Source organism: Citrus clementina, unplaced genomic scaffold (genome assembly GCF_000493195.1).
Source record: "Citrus clementina cultivar Clemenules unplaced genomic scaffold, Citrus_clementina_v1.0 scaffold_3, whole genome shotgun sequence".
NCBI lineage: Eukaryota > Viridiplantae > Streptophyta > Magnoliopsida > Sapindales > Rutaceae > Citrus > Citrus x clementina.
In genome coordinates, this window is record NW_006262339.1 from 7168582 (window position 1) to 7192193 (window position 23612).

Here is a 23612-nt window from a genome sequence, read left to right on the forward strand (position 1 = left end):
TTCTATAAATAACAATTATACATGTACTTCGTTTTAAGTTAAAATTATTTTTATCCATTAGATTTAAGAAATATCAAAATCAATGATCTATATTTATTGATTGTTTGTTACATTATTTGTAAGGTAAGCTTTGCCAAATTAGAGAACATCATTCCTTAACAATCTAATAAATTTTAAAAATTAAAAAAAAAATTATTCAACGCCCAAATTTGATGAAGGAAAAGAATGTTGGCATGAACATGGTTTTCCATGTTTTTAAAAGTATTTTTAAATTCCCATTTTCCCCAACTGCTGATGCCTCTAGCCGTACATAAGATTCTTTGCTTATAATTTCAATATTCAGTTTGATTTTTAAATATTTTACATTTTGTCACGTTGATAAATCACAAGCATAACATATTTCATTCCTGCTAACCTATTCCTTCTAAAAAATTTCTCCAGAATCCATGAAATAAAGCAATTTAATTTCAAAGAATAAATAATTCAAGAGAAACAGACCCACAAATTAGATGCCACCTACCTACCACAAAGTTCCACGACCATTTTGTCGTAAAGAAAAGTTGTTTCATGGCATGGAAAATTGAGGCTCACACGAATAATATCACCAGGAAAGAAAGAACAAATTTCAACTCGGGGCTCTGATGCGATGTTTTAACAGATATGGAGGAAACCAATACCAGAAGCACAGCAAAAAGGTGTGTACATCTCATGGTTCAAGAAAGAAACTTGTTCCTTCTCACAAGCCAAGTTCACAGTTCCATCTTTGCAACATGCACTGTTGATTCAGGAATGCCGTTGTGACCGGAGCAAACAAAGGAATTGGACTGGAGATATGCCGCCAGTTAGCATCTAATGGAGTTGAGGTCATACTGACCGCTAGAGATGAGCAAGGGGGGATCGAAGCTGTCGAAAATTTAAGACAATCTGGTGTTTCTAATTTTGTATTTCACCAGCTTGATGTGAAGGATTCTGCCAGCGCATTTATTGAAACTCACTTTGGAAAGCTTGATATCCTGGTAACAGACCTGATGTTTTAGTATGGCATCAGTGCAGGTATAATTTTCTCGGGAAATTGTAAAATGCTCTTTTCACTTCTACGCAGGTGAATAATGCAGGGGATGGTGGAATAATTATGAACAGTGAAGCTTTCAGAGCATTCAGGCCAGTGGACAGAAGGTCTGTAAAGTATTTATTGATCTGAATTCGAGCTACTACCTTGCAGCATCTGTTGTTTTTCTTCCCTATTTAGTTACATAAGCACAAAATGTGATGACATACAACACATTGCAATATGATCAAATTTCATGTTTGATTCATGCAGGTTACTGAAAATAATGCTAGTTTGTTAAAGGGAATAATGGACCAGACATATGAGAAGACAAAAGAATGCCTGGAGACAAATTTCTATAGAACCAAAAGGGTAACTGAAGCACTTCTTCCCTTACTGCAGCTCTCCAAGTCAGCCAGAATAGTGAACATGTCTTCCTTCTATGGACAGCTAAAGGTAATTAAAGAAATGGGACAAACCAATTATGTTTATTTGAAATTTGAAACAAATAATTCTGTTACGATTATTGCTTCTTGTTTCAGTATATCGGCAATGAAAAGGCTCAAGCAGAACTTGGGAATATAGAGAGCCTAACAGTTGAGCGGCTAGATGAGACTGTGTAATGGTTTTTGAGGGATTTCAAAGAGAATAAGCTGCAGGCTAACGCCTCGCCTATAACTGTATCTGCATATAGAGTATCAAAAGCTGCAGTGAACGCTTAAACAAGAATCATAGCAGGTAAATATCCCAGTTTCAAAGTAAATTGTGTTCATCCTGGATTGGTAAAAACAGATATGATTTGTAACACCGGAAGCATGACTGTTGAAGAAGGCGCTAGAGCTCCTGTTATGTTGGCTCCGTCACCTGATGATGGTCCTTCAGGCCTCTTTTATGATGAGATGAATGTATCTAGCTTCTAATCTAGTAAGTAACAGGGCTAGGAGACATTTAATCATTGTTTAACAAAATTGAAAGAAATGTAAGCTTTGAAGTTTCCTGTTTCTCAATATTTCGATCTAAACATGTTAGACAAAGATGCAAAAGTAATACTTTGATACTCAAAAGATGAAATAATTACAGATATAGCATTGCCACATTGTTTCAAGGTCATCAGAAAGAAAAACATTCACTTAGTATTCAATGCTTCAGAAAGAAAGCCTCTAGCCACTAACTTTTGAATCATGACGGGAGAATAATGCTCACTTATCTCTCTGTTTTGCTTAAGAATATTAAGGTAAATTCTCTCAGGTCAAAGCATGAGAACCTTCAGGAACAGTACTTGATTCCTTCTGCAGAAAAGATTTGAATTGCAGGTGCGGCATTTTTTTAAATTTTTGAGCGGCTTCTAACAGCATTTCTCCTTGCGCAGCATCCCACAAAGTATACAATTGACTGACAGTGAAAAATTGACATGAGATAAATCAAGAACAATCGTTATTGACAATTATAGATATACCTGAATAAATGAAGCAGCAATGCATGGTGTCAAATTTCTTAAACAGCCTTGCCAGAAGGAAGAATATAAAGCAACACACTGCTTTTATTATATGAAGATAATTGGCGTTCAATAAACTTGTAGCAGCAATTCAAGTCAGTTTATCTCTCACAATAAAATTTCAAATCGCATTTTCACATAAGCAATAATAGAGGTGTATTCAAATTTTTTTATTTTTAATAAGTTGGCTTGATTAATGATAGAAAATAGCATGATGTCTGTCGCAAAATGGTGAATGGTTAGTTTCTTACCAAAACAACAAAAAGAATCAAATTAAAAATAGCCACAACTCTCCACTCAATTTTCATGTACTGTGCAACTCCAGCCCTGCAAAATGATTAAAGAAACATTGAGGATATCTGATGAAAAAGGAAAGGGAAGATGGGTAAAATGAAAAATGGATGATATTTACTTGCAGGAATCACAATTGTAGCACTTGACAGCCCGTGAATTTTTGTAAAGCTTGCAGTCCTTGTTGGAACTAGTGGGATGAAAGCTCAAATCATAGTATGAAGCATTGACAACTGGATAACCGCATCTAGGAATACAGATAAATCCCAACGAAAATTATATCAGTCCAACAGAAGTTTTCATCACATCAATACACTAGGGTATTTAGACGCTGAAGACAATCACTTAACTTACACTGTTACACAGTTATGAATGAAATGAATTGGAATGAAACATAAAGCAACCAAGGAACCTACTCAAATGGTGGTCGACAGCAACCGGCTTCAATGGGGGTCAGTTTTGCAGATTTAAATTGTTTAAGAGTCTGTGATCAACAAGTAAAAACATTGAAACTTATAAAACAGAGATAGATAAGAAAGACAAAGCTTGAAGTCGAACGTGGACCTTATATTTTTTTGATAGATTATTGCAATCCTCAGATTTTACAAGACAGCTCTTCAAGCGCTTCCAGTTCCCAGGATTATTCAGCTGCAACAAGACAAATCTAAGAATAATGGACAACAAACTTCTCTCTCGCTCTCTCATGGGAGTGGGGGAAGGGGGATTGTACAAACAAATTGTAGATATCAAATTCCACTCTCTGTCTTAGAACCATACATCATAGAGAAAGAAACATTACATGATTCAGAAACCATGAACTGTAATCTTTAAGTTGATACTCCTTGTACCTAAAACAATAAGAAGTTAACAGTTGTTAGCATACCAATCCCAGCTGACTAATAAAAAAAAATAACTGAACATGTGCTGGCTTATTCATTTATATATCAGTATATCACTAGGTGATACAGCCCAATCTGCTGACAAGTACAAATATGTGGCTGTTATCTTGTCAATGTGAGTCAAAGCTACATATGAAGTGGAATTTCCTAACCAAAAGCAAAAATCAGAGACAACAATTTTCTTTAAATGAATTAAATTGTCTTACCTCAAACCAGCAACACTATGGCCCGATCCATTATTTGTTATGATAAATCTACAACAAATGGAAATTATCACTTGTTACAAGGATGCAAGAGATTTGTTTTCAAATTAACAAAACATAAAAACGCGGCCTAGTAAATTACTCAATTAAGATGGGGAGGGTCATCAACAGGAGCTTACATCTCTAGCGAAGTGCTAAAGCCTGGGAGGCTAAAGCATGCTAGTTCATTGGTCACTATTTACCATACAACGGCTGGGGATTGAAGAGACATGCAGAAGAAACCTAAGGCCATGTAGCACTTTCAAGATATACATTTGTGAACCATCATATTTCTCTTCAGGTCATTGAAACCATGGAGAAATAACTACATGATCATTGGTTCCTTCTTCTTCAATTTGAAACAAGTTTAGCTACACAATCCTTATTATATATACTTAATAAATTTGAAGAAATACTGTTCTAACAATCTGTGAGAAAATAATAATATTTTCAGCTTTCCCCCTGTTCATATATATAAAAGGATATTTCCAACTGTACCATGATGCTACTCAGTTACATTTTTGGCCATAAAGGCTTTGTGAACTATAAGATATACAACTTAAACAGCCCTCTGCATCTGCAGCCAGAGGCACCCCATTTTTCACAAGCATCATAAACCTCCAACAAACCAGAAAAGCAGACATACACAATTTCACGAAGAAAATGGAGCAACAATATATGGACTTGAGTTCAAAAGCACTTATGGCCTCGACAGATACACATAGTTCAAGACAAATGTTATCATGTATCTAGAATAAAATTAGGGTGAGAATAAACTTCAACACTGCAGCAAAAATACTTACGCCAATACTGTGAATACCAAAATTGCCACCAGAACAAGACACAACATGATGAGATACTGCAAGTAAGAAGTCAAGGAAGTGTTTTGCAGCTAAAAATAGGATTTGGATAAAGCAAAATGATCATTTGCAAAAATAAGGATACAATCCACAAAAGGATAGTGTTGTTCTTCAATGCTCCCAAGAATCCAATTATAGATCTAGAATCAAAAGAACAGGAGCGTGCATCAGTAATACCATATACAATAATATCATAAAAGGATTCTTAATTTCAAAATTGAAATCTTACATTATGAAGATCAATGCACCAAGGCCTAGGACAGGAAGAGTGAGGGACCTCCGACAGTTGTCATGATGAGTGCTCATCCACACCCCAAAAATTATAATAGTTATAGCTAAAAGCTGCACATTAGAGATATAAATAAGCATGAAATCACAAGAATGAGCAAGATACAATCCAATCCCTCATTTCCATTTCTTTTAAGTTACAGCTATTAAACAATATAACCCACTAGATCAAGTAACTCACGCGCCGCGGAAGGGGGGGTGGGGGGGGGGGGGGGGGGGGGGGGGAATCAAATGTTGCCTTAGGATAAACCAAGATAGAGGTTTAAAACTTGTATTTTGCTATAATATATTACCAAAAAGAAAAAAATCTAATACAGAACTAGAAAAAGAAAAACAGCATTAACAAATCATCAATGCATAAGAATATTGTACAGAAATGGACCAAGTAGACAACAAACAAACTCGAATGCCAGAAATCCAACGACAAATAAAACGGTAGCAAAATACATAACCAAAGGAACAGAAAACAAACCCATTACAACCCAGCTGACAAGATAATGACAGTAAATCAAGATATGGAGCATGCATAAAAAAGGGTCACTAGATAATGCAACAAGGAACGAAATTTGCGAGACAAAAAACCAAATGTAAAATGAAAAGAAATATAATAAATTTTTAAAAGAAGAAACGCATACCATAGTGAGAAAGTTGATCCATCTGATGATAAAAGTGCTTGTTCCCATACCCATTTTTGCTTGCTTCATCTGCCGGACCACCACCACCACCACCACTCTCTCTATCTAATTGAATAAAATAAAAATAAACTTTAAAGCAAAGCAAGAAGAGGAGACAGAGATTTTCTGACAAATATAGACAATGAGTAGAAGCTTCAGTTGCTTGTGAGCTTCTTGTCTGAACTGGCACTTGAAGTATAAGAAAAGAGAAGTGGGCAGGCAAAGATAGAAACAAAGGAGGACTGTGTAGGTGGAATAACGTGGAAAGAGTGAGGGTATCTTTGTCAATGTAAAAATACATGCACATAATTCGCGTTCGACTCGTCACACTCAATATCGTAACACGCCACGACATGAAAATATCGGATTTAATGATTCATGCTCATCTAACATCCGATCTATCTTTTATTCTCCGTCTCAGGTGTTTTGGTCAAACTAACGTTGACCCATGTCATTCAGACAAGACACGCCACCTTTTTGTCTTTTAGTTTTTTTTTTTTTTATTTAACACTGTGTGTTGGTATTTTCATTTCAGTAATTAAGATGTCAATAATGGTAAATAACAAACAAAATCTTACGCGTTCAGGAATTCAGATAAATTTACCGACCGGTATTTTTTTCCCTCAATTTAAAATTTTCCCATATTATTTACCAATTTTGATCCCTTAGAACACGATCGGCACCAGCCAGTTCTTTATTTGTTTGTAGATTAACAAAATAAAAGTAAATAAATAAATAAATAAAGGCTATATCAAGAGAATCTCAGTAATAACTACTAAATGATCTAATAGCTTATGCATTTCACTCACATAACAACTATAGCATTACTACTTACTTTTAACAACATGAAAAAATTAAAAAGGAAAATGTAGCTGTTGTATGAACAGTCGATCGCCATCCCCTGTCAAAACTCTCCCATGAATGAAGTAAAAAAGAATTTGTAGCACAAGATTTTCATTCGTTTCTTTCTTTTTCCTCTTATCATATGTCTGGACGCCTGCCAGGATCACCTGCATTCTCGAGATAATGTCGTGGAGATGTCTTCCGTAGAGGCTTACTACGAAAATGAAGCAATTTGACAACTACCATCGAACAAGAATATACTATTCGACTCTGTTTGTGCAAGATAAAATTGTTGATTTCATTGCTTCTTTATCCAAGGATGCTTGCACTATTACCTGCCCAAAATAGAAAATGGATTGATTATATTCTTTATAGCATTCACTTCTTTACTTCTTCGACATTACTAAAAATTAAAGAGGCCTACCAAATTTTAGCCATATTAAGTAAAAAGGCTGTACAATATAACTCTTATTGAAGGGAAGCCTAATTTTAGCATTATAGATACGACCACCAGATCTTCTAAACTAACAACAATAATAATATCATCAGATTAAGTTATGAAGATCTTCACCTCTTGCACTTTGTTCCCTGATCGAGCAAGTAACTTGTACTGATTCTCGAACATTGTTGACATATAAACCTGCACCATAAGGAAAGTTGAAAGCAGAAAATTTATTCAACTGATTCTGGCTAGAGAAAATAAATAGGAGACTACAGAGCGACTGACATTTTTTCCCCCCATATATCATCAAAAAAGAATTGCAAAGTCAGAGAGCTAACACCACAATGGATGTACTAAATATAATAGTTAAAAGTGGAGCCAAGCACTGGACCGTGCATTGCTCTTGTACAATTCGACGCCGGTTCTTAGGATAAAAATGAAAAAATAATAAAGAGTAAGGTTTACTGAAAGGTAAAACTGTTTAGGTGAAAAGAAAACAATTCATTCTTCTAAATAAAATCAGGCCGTGTTTCCAAACCAGGAACAAACAGAAAGGCAGTCCACATGATTATTGGTAGAAGACATGCACACAATAACATGATCTGGTGCAACAATTCAATTTGCAAAAGTATATAATTCAATGGTTCGACAAGTTTTCGCAGAACATTGTCAACATTTAAGTTGAAAGTTTTCAAAGAACAATTCTATTTAATCTTTTTCATGAATTATTAAATCCATCACTGCTAGATTCTAGCTGTTAGGGTCTTCACCTGAAATGTCGGAGCTAAACCAGGGCTTACAAAGAAACGGCCTTTTGATACAGACTCAATCCCATCCACCTTTTGCAGTTCTCTTATAAGAGATTCCACATCAGCCCACTGAAAATTTGGGAAACAAACTGTCAGTATCAATTACAGAACAGAAATAGACAGAAATTTTATATATATACCCTCTAAAGAGCACCCTATATTTTGCAAAGATGCACATATTGACGAAGATAGGAAATTGAAATCTGATATGTTAGTTTCTGTCATAAAATCTCATCATATTCATGGGCAGAAACAAAAACCTCAGTATCGGCTTGAGCAGCTTCCAATCTCCCATCCAAGGGATCACGACCACCAACCACAGACTCCAAGGCATCAGTCAGTGGATCCGGCTGCCACAGGATACATAAATTTAATATCTAATCACGTTATTTCCTGAAAATAAATAGAAACTTGCACAGTGAAAAAGTTAGGTGAAATACCGTAATCTCCTTCAATGACAGAAAAATGCGCTCAAGTGCAAAATCTAGTTGATGAACTTTTGCCTCCACAACCTGAAACCAGAAAAATTACCTTCAAACTGAAACAAGATCTGAAAAGAGGTAGCTAGTAATGAGGCCAGCGTGCACATGTCTTAACAAGTTCAAATAAAAAACAATGCATCAAAACAACATGGAAAAATGTAGAGTATGATTATTGGGCAAGAAGATCAACAGAATTTAGGCATACCACTTTTAGTAAACAAGTCTGTATGGCAGGGAACATAATAAGCAAATATTTAATGAAGTAAAATTTAACCACAAACTAAACTGATATACCTGCCCAATTTTGAAGTATGATGCCGGGTCCAAAGTGGCATCCCATGACACTTCGGTCTGGTGAATTAAAGCAGGCACACCTTCAACCTGTATCAAAGTAGCTGAGTCAAATGTAAATTAAAAGGGAATGGTTCTAAGACGTTAGAGTCTTTGGCTCCATGGAATTGAACTTATTAGAAAATCAACAGGAGGATGAAGCTTAAAATCGACAAGGTCCTTTATGACAGACTACTAATGAATCACTTCTGCAGATATATGCCACTCAAATAGCAATTCTATGATAACAACACAGATGACAAACTTAAATTTGAAAAAAAAAGGCAAATATGTAATTCACCTCAACAAAAACACCAAAATAAGTTATCTTCTTAATGCAGCACTTCACTATATCTCCAATGCGAAGTTTGGCCTGCAATATTGAACGGCATAGAAGTTCTCAGACTTCAAATATCAAACAGAAACTAGCTATGAGTCAATAAAAATGGTAGCAATTTGAGTATTCAGAGAAGGATTTTTATTTCATGGTCTATATGTTTTCTTTCAAAATATATTTCCAGAAATTTTTAGTTCATTCAAAGCCAATTTCCAACATATATCCTACAAACTTCATATTATAAAGGGAACAAAATAAGTCAAGAAAACCTGTTTTTGCATACATCTCACATGCAACTTAACCAAAGTACTCAAGAATTTGAATTTGGATGGGGGTGTTGGCAAGTGGGGAGTGGGAAGGGAGGGAGATATGAACAGAAAAGTTCCCCTCTTAAGCTATATTTGAGGTACTCATATAAAGGGATCTCACTTCCAGAGGATAAGTTTAATAGCCTCTTAATTAATTAAATATAAGTACAAGTACAACTATTAAACTTTAACAGCCTAAATGTATAAGAAGAGATACAGTGTATGCTGTGAAGATATTACAGATTATTTTCAAAAACATTAGAGTTAGTATTAGAAAAATGAGGAACAGAAAGCATTCGAGAAGTATTACAACTAAGGTAACTTCTCACCATGAGACTTCTCTTTTTCTCGACCAATTCTTCCCTTTCTTTTGGTCTCACAGAAACAATAAGTTTTCTGAATTTCCGGTCAGCCATTACAACATTCACATTGATTTTCTGCAAAGAGAACTTTCATCAATATTGCTTTCACCATTCTTTTTCCCCAAATATGAAAATTAAGCAATGCGCAATGTAGAAACAGGTAAGATTCAAACATCAAACTTTATCTTTCAGACCTGGCCAACAAATGATAACAAGAATTTCAGTTTCTCTTGATCGTATATTCTAAGAAGATCATCCAATTTCATTTCTGGGGAAATTTCTCCCTCAATTTCTTGATTGCTTTCCAAATCTACACTTGAGTCAGGAGTAGAAGTCTTATTTTGCATATCACGATTTCCAATGATTGCTAAACTTTGCCTGTACATTGATGGGTCTAAGCCCTTCCCTCTCAACCATGTTTCAAATGCTAAGAACTTCCACTTGGTAGCAAGATTTCGGTAAGGCAAAAATCCAACCAAAGAGCCAAAAGATACCTTCACAACATCAAATCATATTCAGAACACCAGATGGATATTCAGTTTTGCAACGAAAATGGTAAAGAAGAGAAAAAGAAAAACCTTGTTAAGTGCTTTTGGTAGCATACTTACAGCAAAACCTCTGGTGCTAGCACTTATTAACTCTACTTGTGTTCTTTCTCCCGTCTTAACTAGACTTTCAGCCCTCGCCCAATCTGCACCTTCATGTTCCTACAATTCAATAATGCGGCCAGCATTATCACAAAATGTTTGTCAGCAAAAGAATACAAATGGTCAGGATTGGATTATATTTTGACCTGCAAAGGTGATGTAGAATGGAGATTATTAAGCTTGATATCATTCAGAGTACTCTCAGAACTCATGACAATTGCCTCCTCTCTTTCTTTAATGGATTGGTCTAATCTATAACAAAACAACCTGTTAATTAAATCCAATCTACCAAGGTAATAACTGAATAATGGAAAAATTAGAAAAGCAATTCAGATACCTCCTTGGTTTTTTTGGCAGTGAGGATTCCATAGCAATCTCCACACTGGAATCCACCAAATTTCTTTCAGATGACACATCAGCAGAAGTCTCAACCTCAGTGGACATCATTTTAATCTGCTCAGGCTGCTGCATTCCTTGAAAGATCAAGCACAATATCAGTTTCAACCTTTTTAAGCAAAATGCTCTTCTGCTCTTGCTTAGACAGGAAGAGGACGAATAAGATAAATTTAGGTGTTGAGTTGCAATATGAACACAGGAAAAAAGGAAACCCTACAGAACCAACAAATATCACAGACAATTCCAACCAAAGAAACTTTTTTCAAGCAACATGACTATATTGTGCATTACCTATGACAGAGTTATCTTCTAGTGTAGGTTCCTCTAAGACGTTGTCATGACCCTTAACTCTGGTTTCCGCATCTCCTAATTGTTCTTGTTTTTCATCAAGATTTGCCTTCACAGTCATTGCTGAAGGCTTTTCCAATAGTGTGAAATCAACATAATTATTTTCCCCTTCTGCATTTCTTGTTTTCACCCCAGTACCATCATCAGCAAATTTGGCCTCTGCAAAACCAGAAATATCTGCTTTCTTATCATCATTTACATTTACAGTTGTTGCTTCTGGCCTTCTCAAGAGCGTCATATCACTAAACTTCTCCTTTGCTTGCTCATTCTTCATTTTCAATGACAAATTAGGTTTCATCCTCAATCTTGACGGCATATCTTCAACATCATCCGCATTGACCATAGTCGGCTTTCTCAAGATAACATTAGGGATGCTACTCTTGCTTCTATCTATTGCTCTTCTAACTGATGGGCTTGGTTTCTTTATCTGGGGCTCAAGAGGCCTATCGCTGTCTTGGGATTTGACTCCTTTCTTTGGAACTGGCCGCACCAAATTCAATCCATCTGATGAACTTGATGATGGTTTTTTTTCATCAGACACGTCAAAGGGAACCTCATTTATTTCTGGCATTTTGCCCTTATTCTTATAAAATTGTTTTTCAATTTCAAGATAAGATGCTTCTGGATTCACTTTTCTACCCATAATCTGCTTACTTAAATGAAATTGTTGTCAGTTTCAGTAAATGAAAATCAGTCACAAGTTCAAGTCTAATAGTAGAATGTAGAAATTCATGACAAAATTTTTGTATGCTTAGTTTGGAGAACGTCATTCGTATTATTTGAACGGGAAAGGGAAAAAAAAAGGAAAAAAAAAATCAAACACAGCTTGTTAATGAGCTTGTTATGGGGTGAAACCAGTACAACTCTCCAACTCAAGATTTATTTGCCCATTTCTTGATCTTCGGTAGTAAAACATCAAAACACAGCATCAATACAAGCATAAATGTATACGCATACCTCTAACATGCATATAATTATACATTTTTGTTAACAAAACTGAAATTACAACTAGAGACTCACACGGCTAGTTGAACACTAGAAATTCAGAGCAAAATGTTACTATATTACTATGCTTCCTTTGTTTTAAAACAATTTGCATTCCAAAAAACAAACAGGCAACAAATGTTCCAAATTTGCCTAATGAAAAGTTACTCTAAAATCCAGATCAATACTAACTCCGTTCAAGCTCAGAAATCTTTCCATTTGCTAATTTACCAAATAAAGCATCTAAAAACAACACTGAATACATGCATACTTATTACGTATGTATAAAGCCCTCCACATACATACAAACATAAATTCATGTAAACATAATAATTAAAAAGAAAAAGGAACAAGCAAAAGGGAAAGAGGGAACCTTGGCAAGGGTGAGTTTGGGGTCTTCACCAAGCATTTTGCCAAACTTGAGCTCCATAAGGTCCCACTGATCAAACTTAGGCTCTTCTTTCGCTGCAAATACGCAAAATTTACTTCTTTGAGGGAAATAAATGTTTTTTCTTCTTACTCTTACTCTTGTTCTACTTCTTGAGCTCGACACCGAATGAAAAAGAAAATTTTTAGCAGAGAAAGAGCTGGCAGTCGCAGTGGTGGTGACGAAGAGGCCGTCCATTTCTGGTTAAATGACAAAGTAATAAGCTTATCAGACGGCTAAGAATAGCATTTGCCTTGCTGGGTTTTATCTGTTGTTTGATTTTTATGAGTTCAGACTTCAGTGAGTGCTTCCAGGTTCTATTTGATTGAAAACTGATGTAGTATTGAGAGTTTTGGGGTATGTTTGTGTAGATAGGAGAAGGCCAATTGAGGGAAAAGATGAGTTTATCTATCATCAAAGATGATAACGTGGCAGTCTATTGTTGTCTGTGCTTTTAGGGAGCCACTAGATATATGCCATGTGGATACGAAGTAGAAACTACAAGCTTACTTTGTTAAATTCCTTTTTTTCTATAATGAATATCAGCTACATTAATTTTGACATAATAAAAAGAAAGTGACGATGGTGTTACAAAAACTATATTTTTATTTTTTATTATAAGTTATTTTTTATTTTTATTGAATAATATACAAATACAAATTTTTTCTATAAATTTATTTTTTATAATTATATTATTATTTTATTGTAATTATTAATTATTTTTATTATTTTTAACCATAATAAAAATAAAATAATAATAATTTAATTAAAGATAAAAGTAAAATTATGAAAATTCCACCACCTTCCCTGGCTTCCCATGAGAAAAATAATCATTTTTTAACTAAAAAAATATATGAATTCAATATATTTTAGGGTAATTTATCGTCAGCCCCCATATGTTTCAACAATTAGCGCCGTGCACCCACATGTTTCAACCATGTGCGGCGCGCACCCATTTCCGTTAAATAAACGGTTATTTCAAATGGAGTAGGGGTAAAAATGGAAATAACAGCATTGCCGAAAGTTTGAATTTGAAAAGGTAATATTACAAACAAATTCATATTAGTTTTGTCTTATGTGAAGTCACTAACATTACACTCTTGCCCTTCAAAAATAATTTCATTACAATACATATGTGGCATTAGATAAACACATTACAAGCGTAGGTAAAGCATGTGCAGCTGTGCATTGTAACGGCTATATATAGGCAGCGGATGGCATCATTTACAGTTCCTTTGCAACGGTAACATAACGGCAAGAGGGTTCCACCAGTATAAATATTAATGTTATGCAACCCTCCTTAACTTCACCATGATTGACAAAACTCACCAGCATATTGATACAAACAACACTTGTTCGTTGTTGAGCTTTAGATCATGTACACACAACATTAAACACAAAAATCCTTGTTAATTTCATCAATTAAGGGCATTCACCCAATGAATTATCAACAACCATCTCAGCATTCTCCAAACAAGCAATGATCAATGACCAAAGAAAATTAAATAGAACCAATGCCACAACCATCCATAATAAAATCAAATCCAAAAATGCAATTGTACTTATTCAAATCACAAAATATAGCAATTCAAAATGACATGCAAATCAGTATACCTAACGAAATTAAATAAAAGTGCTCTCACTCACCTTAGCTCCTTTAAGGACGGGTCACTGGTTTAGCTCTCAAACCTCTGTTATCTCAGTGCATTTTCTGAATTATGCAGCAAAAAAAATTGTCTCCGTAATATATATGAGAGTAGTAGGTGATAATGGGTGGTATATAAGAGTAGTAGGTGATAATGGGTGGTTTTCCTGCCATTTAGGTCTCTTCATCTTGGATTTCCCTCCAATTTCCAGTAGCTGAGCTTCTTGTACAAGCAAGCTCATTGACATGACGAAGGAATAGTAAAGCTACAGAGGTTGAAATGATTAGTTAAGCTTTGATTCTGGAAACTAAATGATTTTTTTTTTTTTTTTCAGAGTAGCTATTTTCATTTTTACCCTTACACCATTGCAAATAACTGTTTATTTAACGGAAATGGGTGCACGCCGCACATGGTTGAAACATCTGGGTGCGCGGCGCTAATTGTTAAAACATATGGGGGCTGACGATAAATTACCTATATTTTATTCTCATTCTCTTTTTATTTCACCAACTATGATTCATATTTTTCTTGGCTACAACCGAGACCAGCGAATTCAACCCACTCAAGCGGTTCTGGTTCCAAGTCGAAACCAGATTCTTATTGAACCGTGTTGTCTTAATAATTTACACTCATTTGCATTGTATTGTCTCCCTGTCAATGGCTTTCTCTGCAACATTCTCCATCTCTTCATCTTCATCTTTCACCCTTTCCCGCAAAATTTACAGACCCTTTTTGTCTCAAAATGTTCACTCTCTAAAACCCACTTCACTCAAGGCATCTTCTTCAACTTCTGTCGATTACTCTACAGCCTCCGTTGTCGAAAAACAGTCAACCCCATCAAAGGTCAGATCATTTTGCTTACAGGTTCTTATTTTCTTGTCATTATTTTTTTGATGATTACGAAATAATGGCTTTGATGGATGGGAAAATCTCAGTATTTGTTTAATTTACGTGGGTTGAATTTTTCAATCATATACAATGAAATGTTTTCTTCTTGTTTTATCCAGATGAGCCCGTTTATTTTAGCAATTGAAAGTTGAAATGTCAAAAGAAGTTGGGCACCAACTGAAGTGATATGAATAGGTTTTGATTCATTTCCATGGTAGTCTTTATGTGTTTATCAATGGCTATTATTGTACGTTTGTAGTTGCTAAGAACACTTCAAGTGCGAATTGGATGATTAATGATATGACAAAAAAAAAATTAAAGGGATCATTAATGGAACCTTTTTTTTCAATTTCTGTAAAAGAATTAGATGAACTTGTATAAAATTCTATGTGATACAGAACTGTTTTATTGTAGCTTTAACTTAATTTCTAAATACAACTCTTTCTACAATAATAACAGCGAGAATACGGAGTTTAATTAGCAACTTATGATTTCATTTGTTTTTCAATGGATGCCAAGTGGTTGTGAATTTTTTTAGTACTGTCTTGGTTATTGTGTTTTGGCTCATAGTGGTCTCATTTTATTTCAGACTGGTAATTGGCAATGGAAATTCAAGGAAAATTCTATCAATATCTATTATGAGAAACATGAGAGAGAGAGCCCTGACCCTTCTAAAAATATCCTTATGATACCAACCATTTCCGATGTTAGCACTGTTGAAGAATGGAGATTGGTGGCTCAAGACATTGTTCAACGAGTTGGCAAAGTCAATTGGCGTGCTACTATTGTTGATTGGCCTGGTTTGGGTTACTCTGATAGACCAAAGATGGATTACAATGCTGATGTGATGGAGAAATTTGTGGTTGACTTAATCAATGCACCTGATAGCCCTGTAAGCTCATCAGGTTGTTAAAGCTGAAGTCACTATTATTTGTTGATTACTTCACCGATCATCCTTATCATAATGCTCCCTTTGCCTTTTGATGGCTCTTTATTTTGTCAAGGACATGCCTGAGGTCTTATACTAAAATTACTTAATAACAACGTATTTGATTTTTTGAGATGTTTTTGGTCTTTCGTTGATCTTGTTTCAGCTGAATTTTCACTCTTCTAGAAATGTCTTGCTCTGCTGTCCCTCCATTTCGTATTTATAACTATATTCGGTTCCAATTAAGTGAAAGAGATTGCCTCAATGAACGAAAAGTTCTCGGATTTTTAGAAGTTTGTATGCACATATGTAAGCAAGTAAGAAACCGTTGGATGCACAGCCTATCATTCTTCTTTATGTCATGGGTAAAGGAAAATACAGTAGGTTAATTCTCTATAATATTTCACTTGTTCAGTAATAGAAATTTTCTTTACTTAGACTGTTATCCACCTCTCTTATATCTTGTCGGCTGCTGTTTTAGTATAAATTTTTAGGGAATATCTATATGATTAGGGATTTTTTAAATCTTCTAGTCCTTACAGAGATTCAAAAAGACTTGATGCAGTTTCTCCTTTATCACTTCACTTGGGACTTCTTTATTTCTAGTAGTGATTAGTTTTTCATAACAAAGCAGCATACACCAAACACCTTGGGCTCAATGAACAGAAATTTGGTCATTTGTCAACTGTTTGTGAGTTTGAGGATCTATGACTATGATGGCATGCACAACAATATGACTAAGATGTGGAAACTAATTTCAATTTGGGCCATTGATGTCATAGAATTTTGAATTCTTGGACTTTTTGTTTTAGTCAAAATGTTAACAATCTGGTGATTTTTTTTTAACAAATGTTTCTGTGTGCTTTTTTAGCTCTGTTTCTCAATGACTCATGTTCTGACATCGGTTTTCTTTTGGACATTGCATGAGGTCCCCAAGCACATATTTCTCATAACCATCCTCATGTTTATGGATGGTTGTATTTTGCAGTGAACTACGTACAATATTTTGCATGTTGTCTCCTTCAGGGTTTCTGTTACCATGAATTCCATGTGTTAAATATTGTCAAGGAATTGTGGTTGCTAATAATATTCTATATTAAACCAGAAAGTGATTTGGTGATCTTTGGAGGAGGGCATGCTGCCACATTAACAGTTCGTGCTGCAAAAAAGAATTTGGTGAAGCCCACAGCCATAGCTGCCGTTGCACCCACCTGGGCTGGTCCACTTCCAATTGTTTTTGGTCGAGATTCTAGCATGGAAACAAGGTATAGTGAATGTCATTTTACCTTTGATATAGACTGCTTTTTTCTTGACGGAAAATGCTGTGCATGCTTTGATTGGTTATTGTGTGCTGAATGGTAAGATTATGCATTGTCAGGAATACTTAAGAGCGAGTCACCTTGCTGTCTATAGCCTCTATAGCCTCTTGAATGAGAGCTCAAATGGTCAAAAGTCCTTTTAATGTTAAATTTGGCGCAACGTCATATGTACTGAGGTTTACTAAATTTAGATTTGTTACCATTTTAGGATTTAGACTTTTGATTACAGACTACTCACCTGAGATGAAACAATATAGAGATCCAAGGTTTCATGATTGTACTCCATCTTGAAAATAATATTAAAAAATGAAGCAATCACCAATTGACATGTCTGTGGACTCAAAGTGATTGGAAGAACAATGCAAAATAGAGACCTCGGAACAGTAAATCTGAATCTGGATTGTTATATTGCAACTTAGCTAGGTCCCATGACAATTTAAAACGTTCATAGGGATCCCTCTCACCTGGTGCTGTCGGTTTGTTCTTCAGAAATTTTTTAAATTTTCTTTAAAGAAAACTTGACTGACAATAACATTTTTAGTTATTGAATCCAGTTATTGTTTAATGAAGTGATTTCTCTTGCTCATTTTTCATGACTTCACCAGATACGGGCTGCTTAGAGGAACCTTAAGGGCCCCTGGTGTAGGCTGGATGATGTATAATATGCTTGTTAGCAATGAGAAGGCAATTCAATCCCAATACAAATCCCATGTTTACGCGAATCCTGACAATGTCACTCCAGGCATCGTCGAAAGCAGATACACACTAACAAAACGGAAAGGAGCCCGTTATGTGCCAGCTGCTTTCTTAACTGGTCTTCTCGACCCAGTTAACTCCCGAGAGGAGTTCCTGCAACTCTTTGCAGATTTGGAGGGAAAGTTGCCACTTCTAGTTGTGTCAACTGAAGGATCTCCGAGGAGGTCAAAAGCTGAGATGGAAGCACTCAAGGGAGCCAAAGGAGTTACTAAGTTTGTCGAGGTTCCAGGTGCTCTTTTGCCGCAAGAAGAGTATCCCGCTATGGTCGCACAGGAGCTTTACCAGTTTTTGCAACAGACATTTGAACCCAGTGATTGAAGTCAGTTTGAGTGCGGAATTTCTTTCCAGCTGGGTGTAGTTCTCTTAACTGTTCTTTGATTTTCTTCTTCACGACGCATCTCTGAGATTTCGGGACTGCAGTTTGTACCTTGAAAAACTTTGTGAAAATATCACACATATTTACGTAGAAAGCTGCACTTGCATTTCAAAAGAGGCATCACATCAAAAAATTTGTCAACAAAGATGTAAATCGACAGTTACTTTAGCTTTTTTAATGGATTCTTTTTTGCACCCAATGGAATGGGTAAACTTTATAGCCTGTTTTATGCTCATGGAATCTGATCACGATGGTGAAAACAGACAGAAGCAGAAGTCTCCTTCTTATTTTCTTTTCTTTTCTTTTCTTTTCATTCTGATTATTTGAACTATTACTGATTTAGCATTCCTGAAGCACAGACTTAATATTTGTAACCAATGGGTTTAAAGAATTAAGAAACAAAAGATAAAAATGCTCTTCAGATTGATGATTACTCGATGAAACATAAGAGATTAAAAGTCTAAAAACCCAAAATTTCGTTTCGCGCTGACGCTAATGTGTCTCTGATTCTCACATGGTTGTTGTTTCAATAGCTAATTTTATACTAGGCGTAAATCGTAAAGAAAAACTCTCGGACTAATGGTCACCTTGAAAGCTCAGGACTTGTTTTCTCAGGATTTGTTTTCTCTCGTTAGAATGTTGAAACCCAAAGTTGCTGCGTAAATGAATTATTGTGAGTCGAGTCCTTGTCACGATACAGGAATTTGTCTCATATGAACGGCAGCTTGTTTACGATATATGACCATCTATAACGTACGACTTATAAATATCACCATAAGTATAAACGGACAAAGCTGTGGTATTCCCCATTGTACCACACCCTCTTTTCGTCTTTTATGATGGAACCCTATATACTTTCTCTCTTATTTTCTTTCTTGTTTCTAATTTATTTATAAGCATTATGATAATTCCATTTTTCCCATTCTTCTTTCCTCTCCTTCCATATTCTACCCAATTTTCTCTATTTAATCATAGTCAAGAAAAAAAAATCAATACTTTTTTTTCAATTCTGCAACTTTTATTTTTTTTTTCAATGTAATGTGCTATTTCTTTCAATCCCAATGTTGATTATTTTTTTCTTTTTCCTTGTTCTTGTATTTCTACTTCAGCTACAAAATTACCTTCTTCTTTTTTGAAACTACTCTTACATTAACATTATTTATTTTTTAATAGAAAGAGTTACTTTCGTTAAATCAACTTAGTAAATACATATATAATTTGAGGAAATGACCCCTTCCAAACATAAGTATCACCACTAGCAAAAGCTATTTTAATTAGGGCATAAGCAATTGCATTACAATTTTTTGGAATATGCTGAATTTTGAACATCTTATCCCCCCTTTACATGTTGTTTTGGATATCAACAATGGTTCAAAAGATTTCAATTCTGCTGCTTTTTTTTTTCTGTAAAACAAAATCAACCACATCTTTAGGATCAGTTTCCATGATTAGAGCAAACTACTCCTCCATTAGATCTAATACAGTGACAGCGCAAAAGGCAAAATAGGATCCCTCTAAGTTACATGCATGTACCTTACAACCTTCTCACATGAATAGTGAGTGGACCCACATCATTCACTATTTATGTGAGAGGGTTGTAAGGTACATGCATGTAACTTAGCATTAGTCATATTCTAAAGGTACCATGCAACGTCTATTAAATCTCGCATACGAAATAAGTTGTTTACATTGATTGACGTTGATAGTCTGCGCTCAGGATACTTATACAAATTATAACATAATTACTTGTCCGTTCTCGTACAATAATTTGACTTTTCCCTCTACATTATATATCCAAAGTCATGCAACTATAAAGAAGAATAGCGGAGTGACGGCAACAGTCGCTCTTAAGGATAATAATGAAATCTCGAACTCGAACAGTGGCTCTATAAAAAAGTTGAGATAACTTATTGAATTGTTTAGATTATTAAATTATTAGGGTTTTAATCTTGCTCTCTAAAAACAAGAGATGTGATTTTTATTCATATAAATGTTTAAGTAAAATAGCACAAAATATATATCATATAAAAAAATAATAGGTTATTCAATTTATAATTATTTTTAAAATAAAAATTATATGTGCATTCTAAGTTAATAACGTACTACACCACACATAATTCGATTTATTACAATCATAGCCTATCAATTCTAATCTCGACCGTGATGCCAAACTCGCCCCTTAGTGTGCCACAATAAAATTTTAATAATGATATGTATCTTGCTTTTTCATGTTTATATGTTTGTAAAGTATAGTTCCACGTGTTATGCAAAATTTAATTAGGAACCCTGTAGAAATTGAAACAGGTACGAATAAATGCACCATCAAAAGTGGGTAGCTGTTGCACCGTCAAAAACATTGTTAAATTTCGTGACATGAAAAAACGATGATTGCTTCTTTAGGATTTTCCTTTCCATTCTTTGGCCCTTTTTTTAAATTTTTCGGGTTGGATAAGAGCTAGATCTAGAACTATATTGTTTTTAGAAACTAGACGCAATGAATTTCAACGTGTTGGAATTCTATTTGGTAAGTTAAAGTGATATAACATCTCATAATGAATGTATCAAAGTTGGTGTTGTTTCATTTTTAATTCTTTCAAAGATTGATTGAGAATCAATACCAAACACAAAATTGCACAGTAGAGATGAAGTGTTGCGATATGGGTCACATGTTCTTTTACTTTCTCACATATATAGTTGTGTGTACGAGAATTTAAGCTTTTTTTTTTTTTAATAAAAGCACTTTGCAATGGAATGCGAGTGAAGTTCATTGGACATAATTCTTAAAATGTTTTCATTCATTTAATTGATAAGAGGGATGACAACTATTGGTGACATTTCTCCAATGAGAGGAGAAGGCAACCAACTATACATGGCCAAAATTCTAAGGGATTGTAAGAACATAAATGACATTACTAAAATCTAACACTATCATGTGGAATTAACTTGTCGCATTTATTATGTCGTTTGTTTTATGTGCAATTATCAAAGTAAATTTAGCTATTGGACCAGCTAAAGTATTTACATTTCTAGGGTTTAGCTCATTTTGCTCAATGAGTAAGATCATTGTCACTCAATCAAGGACAATCATTTTAATCGTGGACCAGACGAATTTAAGGAAAAGGAATACAATATGGGTAATTTTCCTTTAGTCTTTTGCATCAAATCCTCAACTTATAGTTGATCGTCATAATTTTTAAAATGTTTCAAAAGTTTATGATCATTGCTTCAGTTAGTGCTAATTGTTAAAATGTCTCAAATAGCCGCATGAATGTTTATCACATTTCATCAAAAATTTATATTTAACTTACAAATCAAAGAAAATCATCATAATATAATCTATGCCTATTACATAATCATATTCCTTTTCATTCTTCAACTCTAATGAGAATTTTTTTTTCATATAATTTAAATTAATAGTCGTCTTTCTCCACTAAAATCTAAATCTCTTTCTACATCTAAAATTTCTAGGTTTAATCAAGTCTAAAATATAACAAGTTGTGTATCAATTTCTTCATAAGACCCTATTATTATTATATCTGTCAATAAACCATCTCTCCTCGTGAAGTGAAATATAGTTTCATTGGTTGCATATATTACAATTTACAAGCATGGAATGAAATCTATTCCTTGTTTAAAAATATATATATATATCATTGCCCGTTCACATATCTTGGAATCGTTTGTTAAAAATGGTGAGGAAATCATTGGATAACATTATCATAACACTTCTCGAGGAGGAGGAGAAGAAGAAGCAAGCAAGCGAATCCCCTCATGAACTCAAATACTTCTGTAGTCGTTTAGTGGCTGTGCCCTAACTTACGTAACAAGGTGATCAATGAAAACTGCAACAATGCCAGCCGAATGGCTGGTCGCGATTGAGTTGTAGGATGGGCCGAAGCCCACATAATGCGAATAAAATATGCCTTTTCGCATGGGTGGGCTCCGATTTTTAGACCTAACATAACAAGCGCCTTTGGTAAGGTAAAGCGTCCCCGTTTGCTTCTGCCGTGCTTCACATTTGAAGGATGGTGATTGGTGACCTATCGCTTAGATATCCACCCCCCTCCCCCCTCCGCGGTTTCATGTTAAGTGCTGTTGTATTGAGGATCTCCTAAAAAGCTCGCCCTCTCTCCCTCTCGACACGTGGATCCATATTTAAATTGAAGCACCGGCCGCCCTTGCCATGTGGGTTGCTCTTGTCTTGACACGTGGAATTTTTGTTTGTACGATTTGTATATCTTCATTCTTCTCAAGAATTTGTACGATTTGTATATCTTCATTCTTCCAAGAATTCATCGTTTGATTATTAAACATGTTTTTATTTTCTTTTTTTCTTAGTTCATGTTACTGTTCCATAACATTGAAACATTTCGGTAAGTACAAGCAATTAATAATATTTAATGCTCGCCACTGTACTCCTTGAAACGATTTAAAACCATGCAGACTCATTACAATCAATTAAAAATTTTATTGTGATTGAACGAGACGTGTTAGGACATATTTGTTTCATCGTAATCAATTATGTCAGATTTATAAAAACGGTGGCATGTCATCTTTTTTGACAATCATATTTATAAAAACGGTGACATATTATCTTTGGAAATAAGCTTAAATACTGTGAAAAGAAAAATGGTTGAGCATTTGAGTTGTTACTTTCAAAGAAATTAAATGTGTGATTGCCTTCTCTAAATTTAAGTAGCTTAGCAACAAGCTTTTGCATCACCATTTTGTTTTTATTTGATAAGATCGCATTATTGTTTACAAATTATCCATACCTATAAGCACTACCTAACAAAGTTCCTTACATCCCTACAATTCACTTTATGTTTCACGCCTTTGTTTTGCTACTCCTAGCGGCCACTTTATGTTTAAGTTGATGATAGAGAATCTAATTTAGATTTCGACTTCTCGTTGTAAAATATAAATGGAATTTAACCATATAAAAAATATTTAATAAAATTCTTATCAAAGCATTCTATCAATTAAGTGTTTCCTCATGTGATGGATATAAATTTATTCTCAATGAGTAAATCTCTGCACGTTTTAAAATATAAATTCTACCATAAATATTTTATTATAATGTGATATTAAATTATAATTCGAGAACAACGCCTATTCTCAAATTTGTATCTTAAAATATAAAAACATAATGTTTATTATTCATAAGTATCCCATATTTGTGTGGTG

General features: G+C 34.6%; 4 protein-coding genes across 6 annotated transcripts; 2 read left to right on the plus strand and 2 right to left on the minus strand.

The window, feature by feature from the left end:
* The first annotated feature begins 466 nt into the window (after nucleotides 1–466).
* On the plus strand, nucleotides 467–2441 carry LOC18048622 ((+)-neomenthol dehydrogenase). The gene is made up of 5 exons (XM_024187820.1): nucleotides 467–695; nucleotides 788–1016; nucleotides 1103–1176; nucleotides 1322–1504; nucleotides 1591–2441. Exons 1-4 carry the CDS (start codon nucleotides 661–663, stop codon nucleotides 1347–1349), a joined length of 366 nt encoding a protein of 121 aa, XP_024043588.1. The 5' UTR covers nucleotides 467–660; the 3' UTR covers nucleotides 1350–1504; nucleotides 1591–2441.
* Nucleotides 2085–6063, minus strand: LOC18048623 (tetraspanin-10). Its single transcript, XM_006440528.2, has 11 exons — nucleotides 5759–6063; nucleotides 5065–5177; nucleotides 4921–4975; nucleotides 4779–4834; nucleotides 3940–3987; nucleotides 3634–3682; nucleotides 3399–3482; nucleotides 3251–3318; nucleotides 2956–3081; nucleotides 2795–2870; nucleotides 2085–2440 (listed from the first exon to the last, which is right to left on the minus strand). The coding sequence occupies exons 1-11, from the start codon at nucleotides 5825–5827 to the stop codon at nucleotides 2375–2377; spliced, it is 810 nt and encodes a 269-aa protein (XP_006440591.1). The 5' UTR covers nucleotides 5828–6063; the 3' UTR covers nucleotides 2085–2374.
* Nucleotides 6064–6506: 443 nt separating this feature from the next.
* Nucleotides 6507–12891, minus strand: LOC18048624. 3 transcript variants are annotated; one of them, XM_006440529.2, is made up of 14 exons: nucleotides 12459–12891; nucleotides 11045–11747; nucleotides 10695–10830; nucleotides 10504–10609; nucleotides 10319–10417; nucleotides 9905–10204; nucleotides 9678–9785; nucleotides 9005–9076; nucleotides 8668–8754; nucleotides 8332–8403; nucleotides 8152–8241; nucleotides 7853–7960; nucleotides 7212–7280; nucleotides 6507–6975 (listed from the first exon to the last, which is right to left on the minus strand). In XM_006440529.2, exons 1-14 carry the CDS (start codon nucleotides 12708–12710, stop codon nucleotides 6901–6903), a joined length of 2277 nt encoding a protein of 758 aa, XP_006440592.1. In that variant the 5' UTR covers nucleotides 12711–12891; the 3' UTR covers nucleotides 6507–6900. The 3 variants fall into 3 exon arrangements, with proteins under 3 accessions (XP_006440592.1, XP_024044353.1, XP_024044354.1); XM_024188585.1 differs by having other exon boundaries at nucleotides 10289–10417; XM_024188586.1 differs by lacking the exons at nucleotides 6507–6975; nucleotides 7212–7280; nucleotides 7853–7960; nucleotides 8152–8241 and having other exon boundaries at nucleotides 8397–8482; nucleotides 10289–10417.
* A 1794-nt stretch (nucleotides 12892–14685) lies between these two features.
* LOC18048625 lies at nucleotides 14686–18644 on the plus strand. The gene is made up of 4 exons (XM_024186963.1): nucleotides 14686–15001; nucleotides 15636–15951; nucleotides 17080–17239; nucleotides 17899–18644. Exons 1-4 carry the CDS (start codon nucleotides 14816–14818, stop codon nucleotides 18365–18367), a joined length of 1131 nt encoding a protein of 376 aa, XP_024042731.1. The 5' UTR covers nucleotides 14686–14815; the 3' UTR covers nucleotides 18368–18644.
* The last annotated feature ends 4968 nt before the right edge of the window (nucleotides 18645–23612 follow it).

Excerpts from the sequence above, each read along its gene's own strand:
- LOC18048622 (XM_024187820.1), top strand. The coding sequence starts at position 661 with ATGGAGGAAACCAATACCAGAAGCACAGCAAAAAG. Across the intron at positions 696-787 it reads ACCAGAAGCACAGCAAAAAG|GAATGCCGTTGTGACCGGAG; the intron begins GTGTGTACATCT and ends CTGTTGATTCAG. Across the intron at positions 1,177-1,321 it reads TTCAGGCCAGTGGACAGAAG|GTTACTGAAAATAATGCTAG; the intron begins GTCTGTAAAGTA and ends TGATTCATGCAG.
- LOC18048624 (XM_024188585.1), bottom strand. The coding sequence starts at position 12,710 with ATGGACGGCCTCTTCGTCACCACCACTGCGACTGCCAGCTCTTTCTCT. Across the intron at positions 11,748-12,458 it reads CCAAACTCACCCTTGCCAAG|ATTATGGGTAGAAAAGTGAA; the intron begins GTTCCCTCTTTC and ends TTAAGTAAGCAG. Across the intron at positions 10,205-10,288 it reads TACCAAAAGCACTTAACAAG|GTATCTTTTGGCTCTTTGGT; the intron begins GTTTTTCTTTTT and ends GATGTTGTGAAG.
- LOC18048623 (XM_006440528.2), bottom strand. The coding sequence starts at position 5,827 with ATGAAGCAAGCAAAAATGGGTATGGGAACAAGCACTTTTATCATCAGA. Across the intron at positions 4,835-4,920 it reads ACACTATCCTTTTGTGGATT|TATCTCATCATGTTGTGTCT; the intron begins GTATCCTTATTT and ends TCTTACTTGCAG. Across the intron at positions 3,319-3,398 it reads ATCTATCAAAAAAATATAAG|ACTCTTAAACAATTTAAATC; the intron begins GTCCACGTTCGA and ends TGTTGATCACAG.
- LOC18048625 (XM_024186963.1), top strand. The coding sequence starts at position 14,816 with ATGGCTTTCTCTGCAACATTCTCCATCTCTTCATCTTCATCTTTCACC. Across the intron at positions 15,002-15,635 it reads AACAGTCAACCCCATCAAAG|ACTGGTAATTGGCAATGGAA; the intron begins GTCAGATCATTT and ends ATTTTATTTCAG. Across the intron at positions 15,952-17,079 it reads TAGCCCTGTAAGCTCATCAG|AAAGTGATTTGGTGATCTTT; the intron begins GTTGTTAAAGCT and ends ATATTAAACCAG.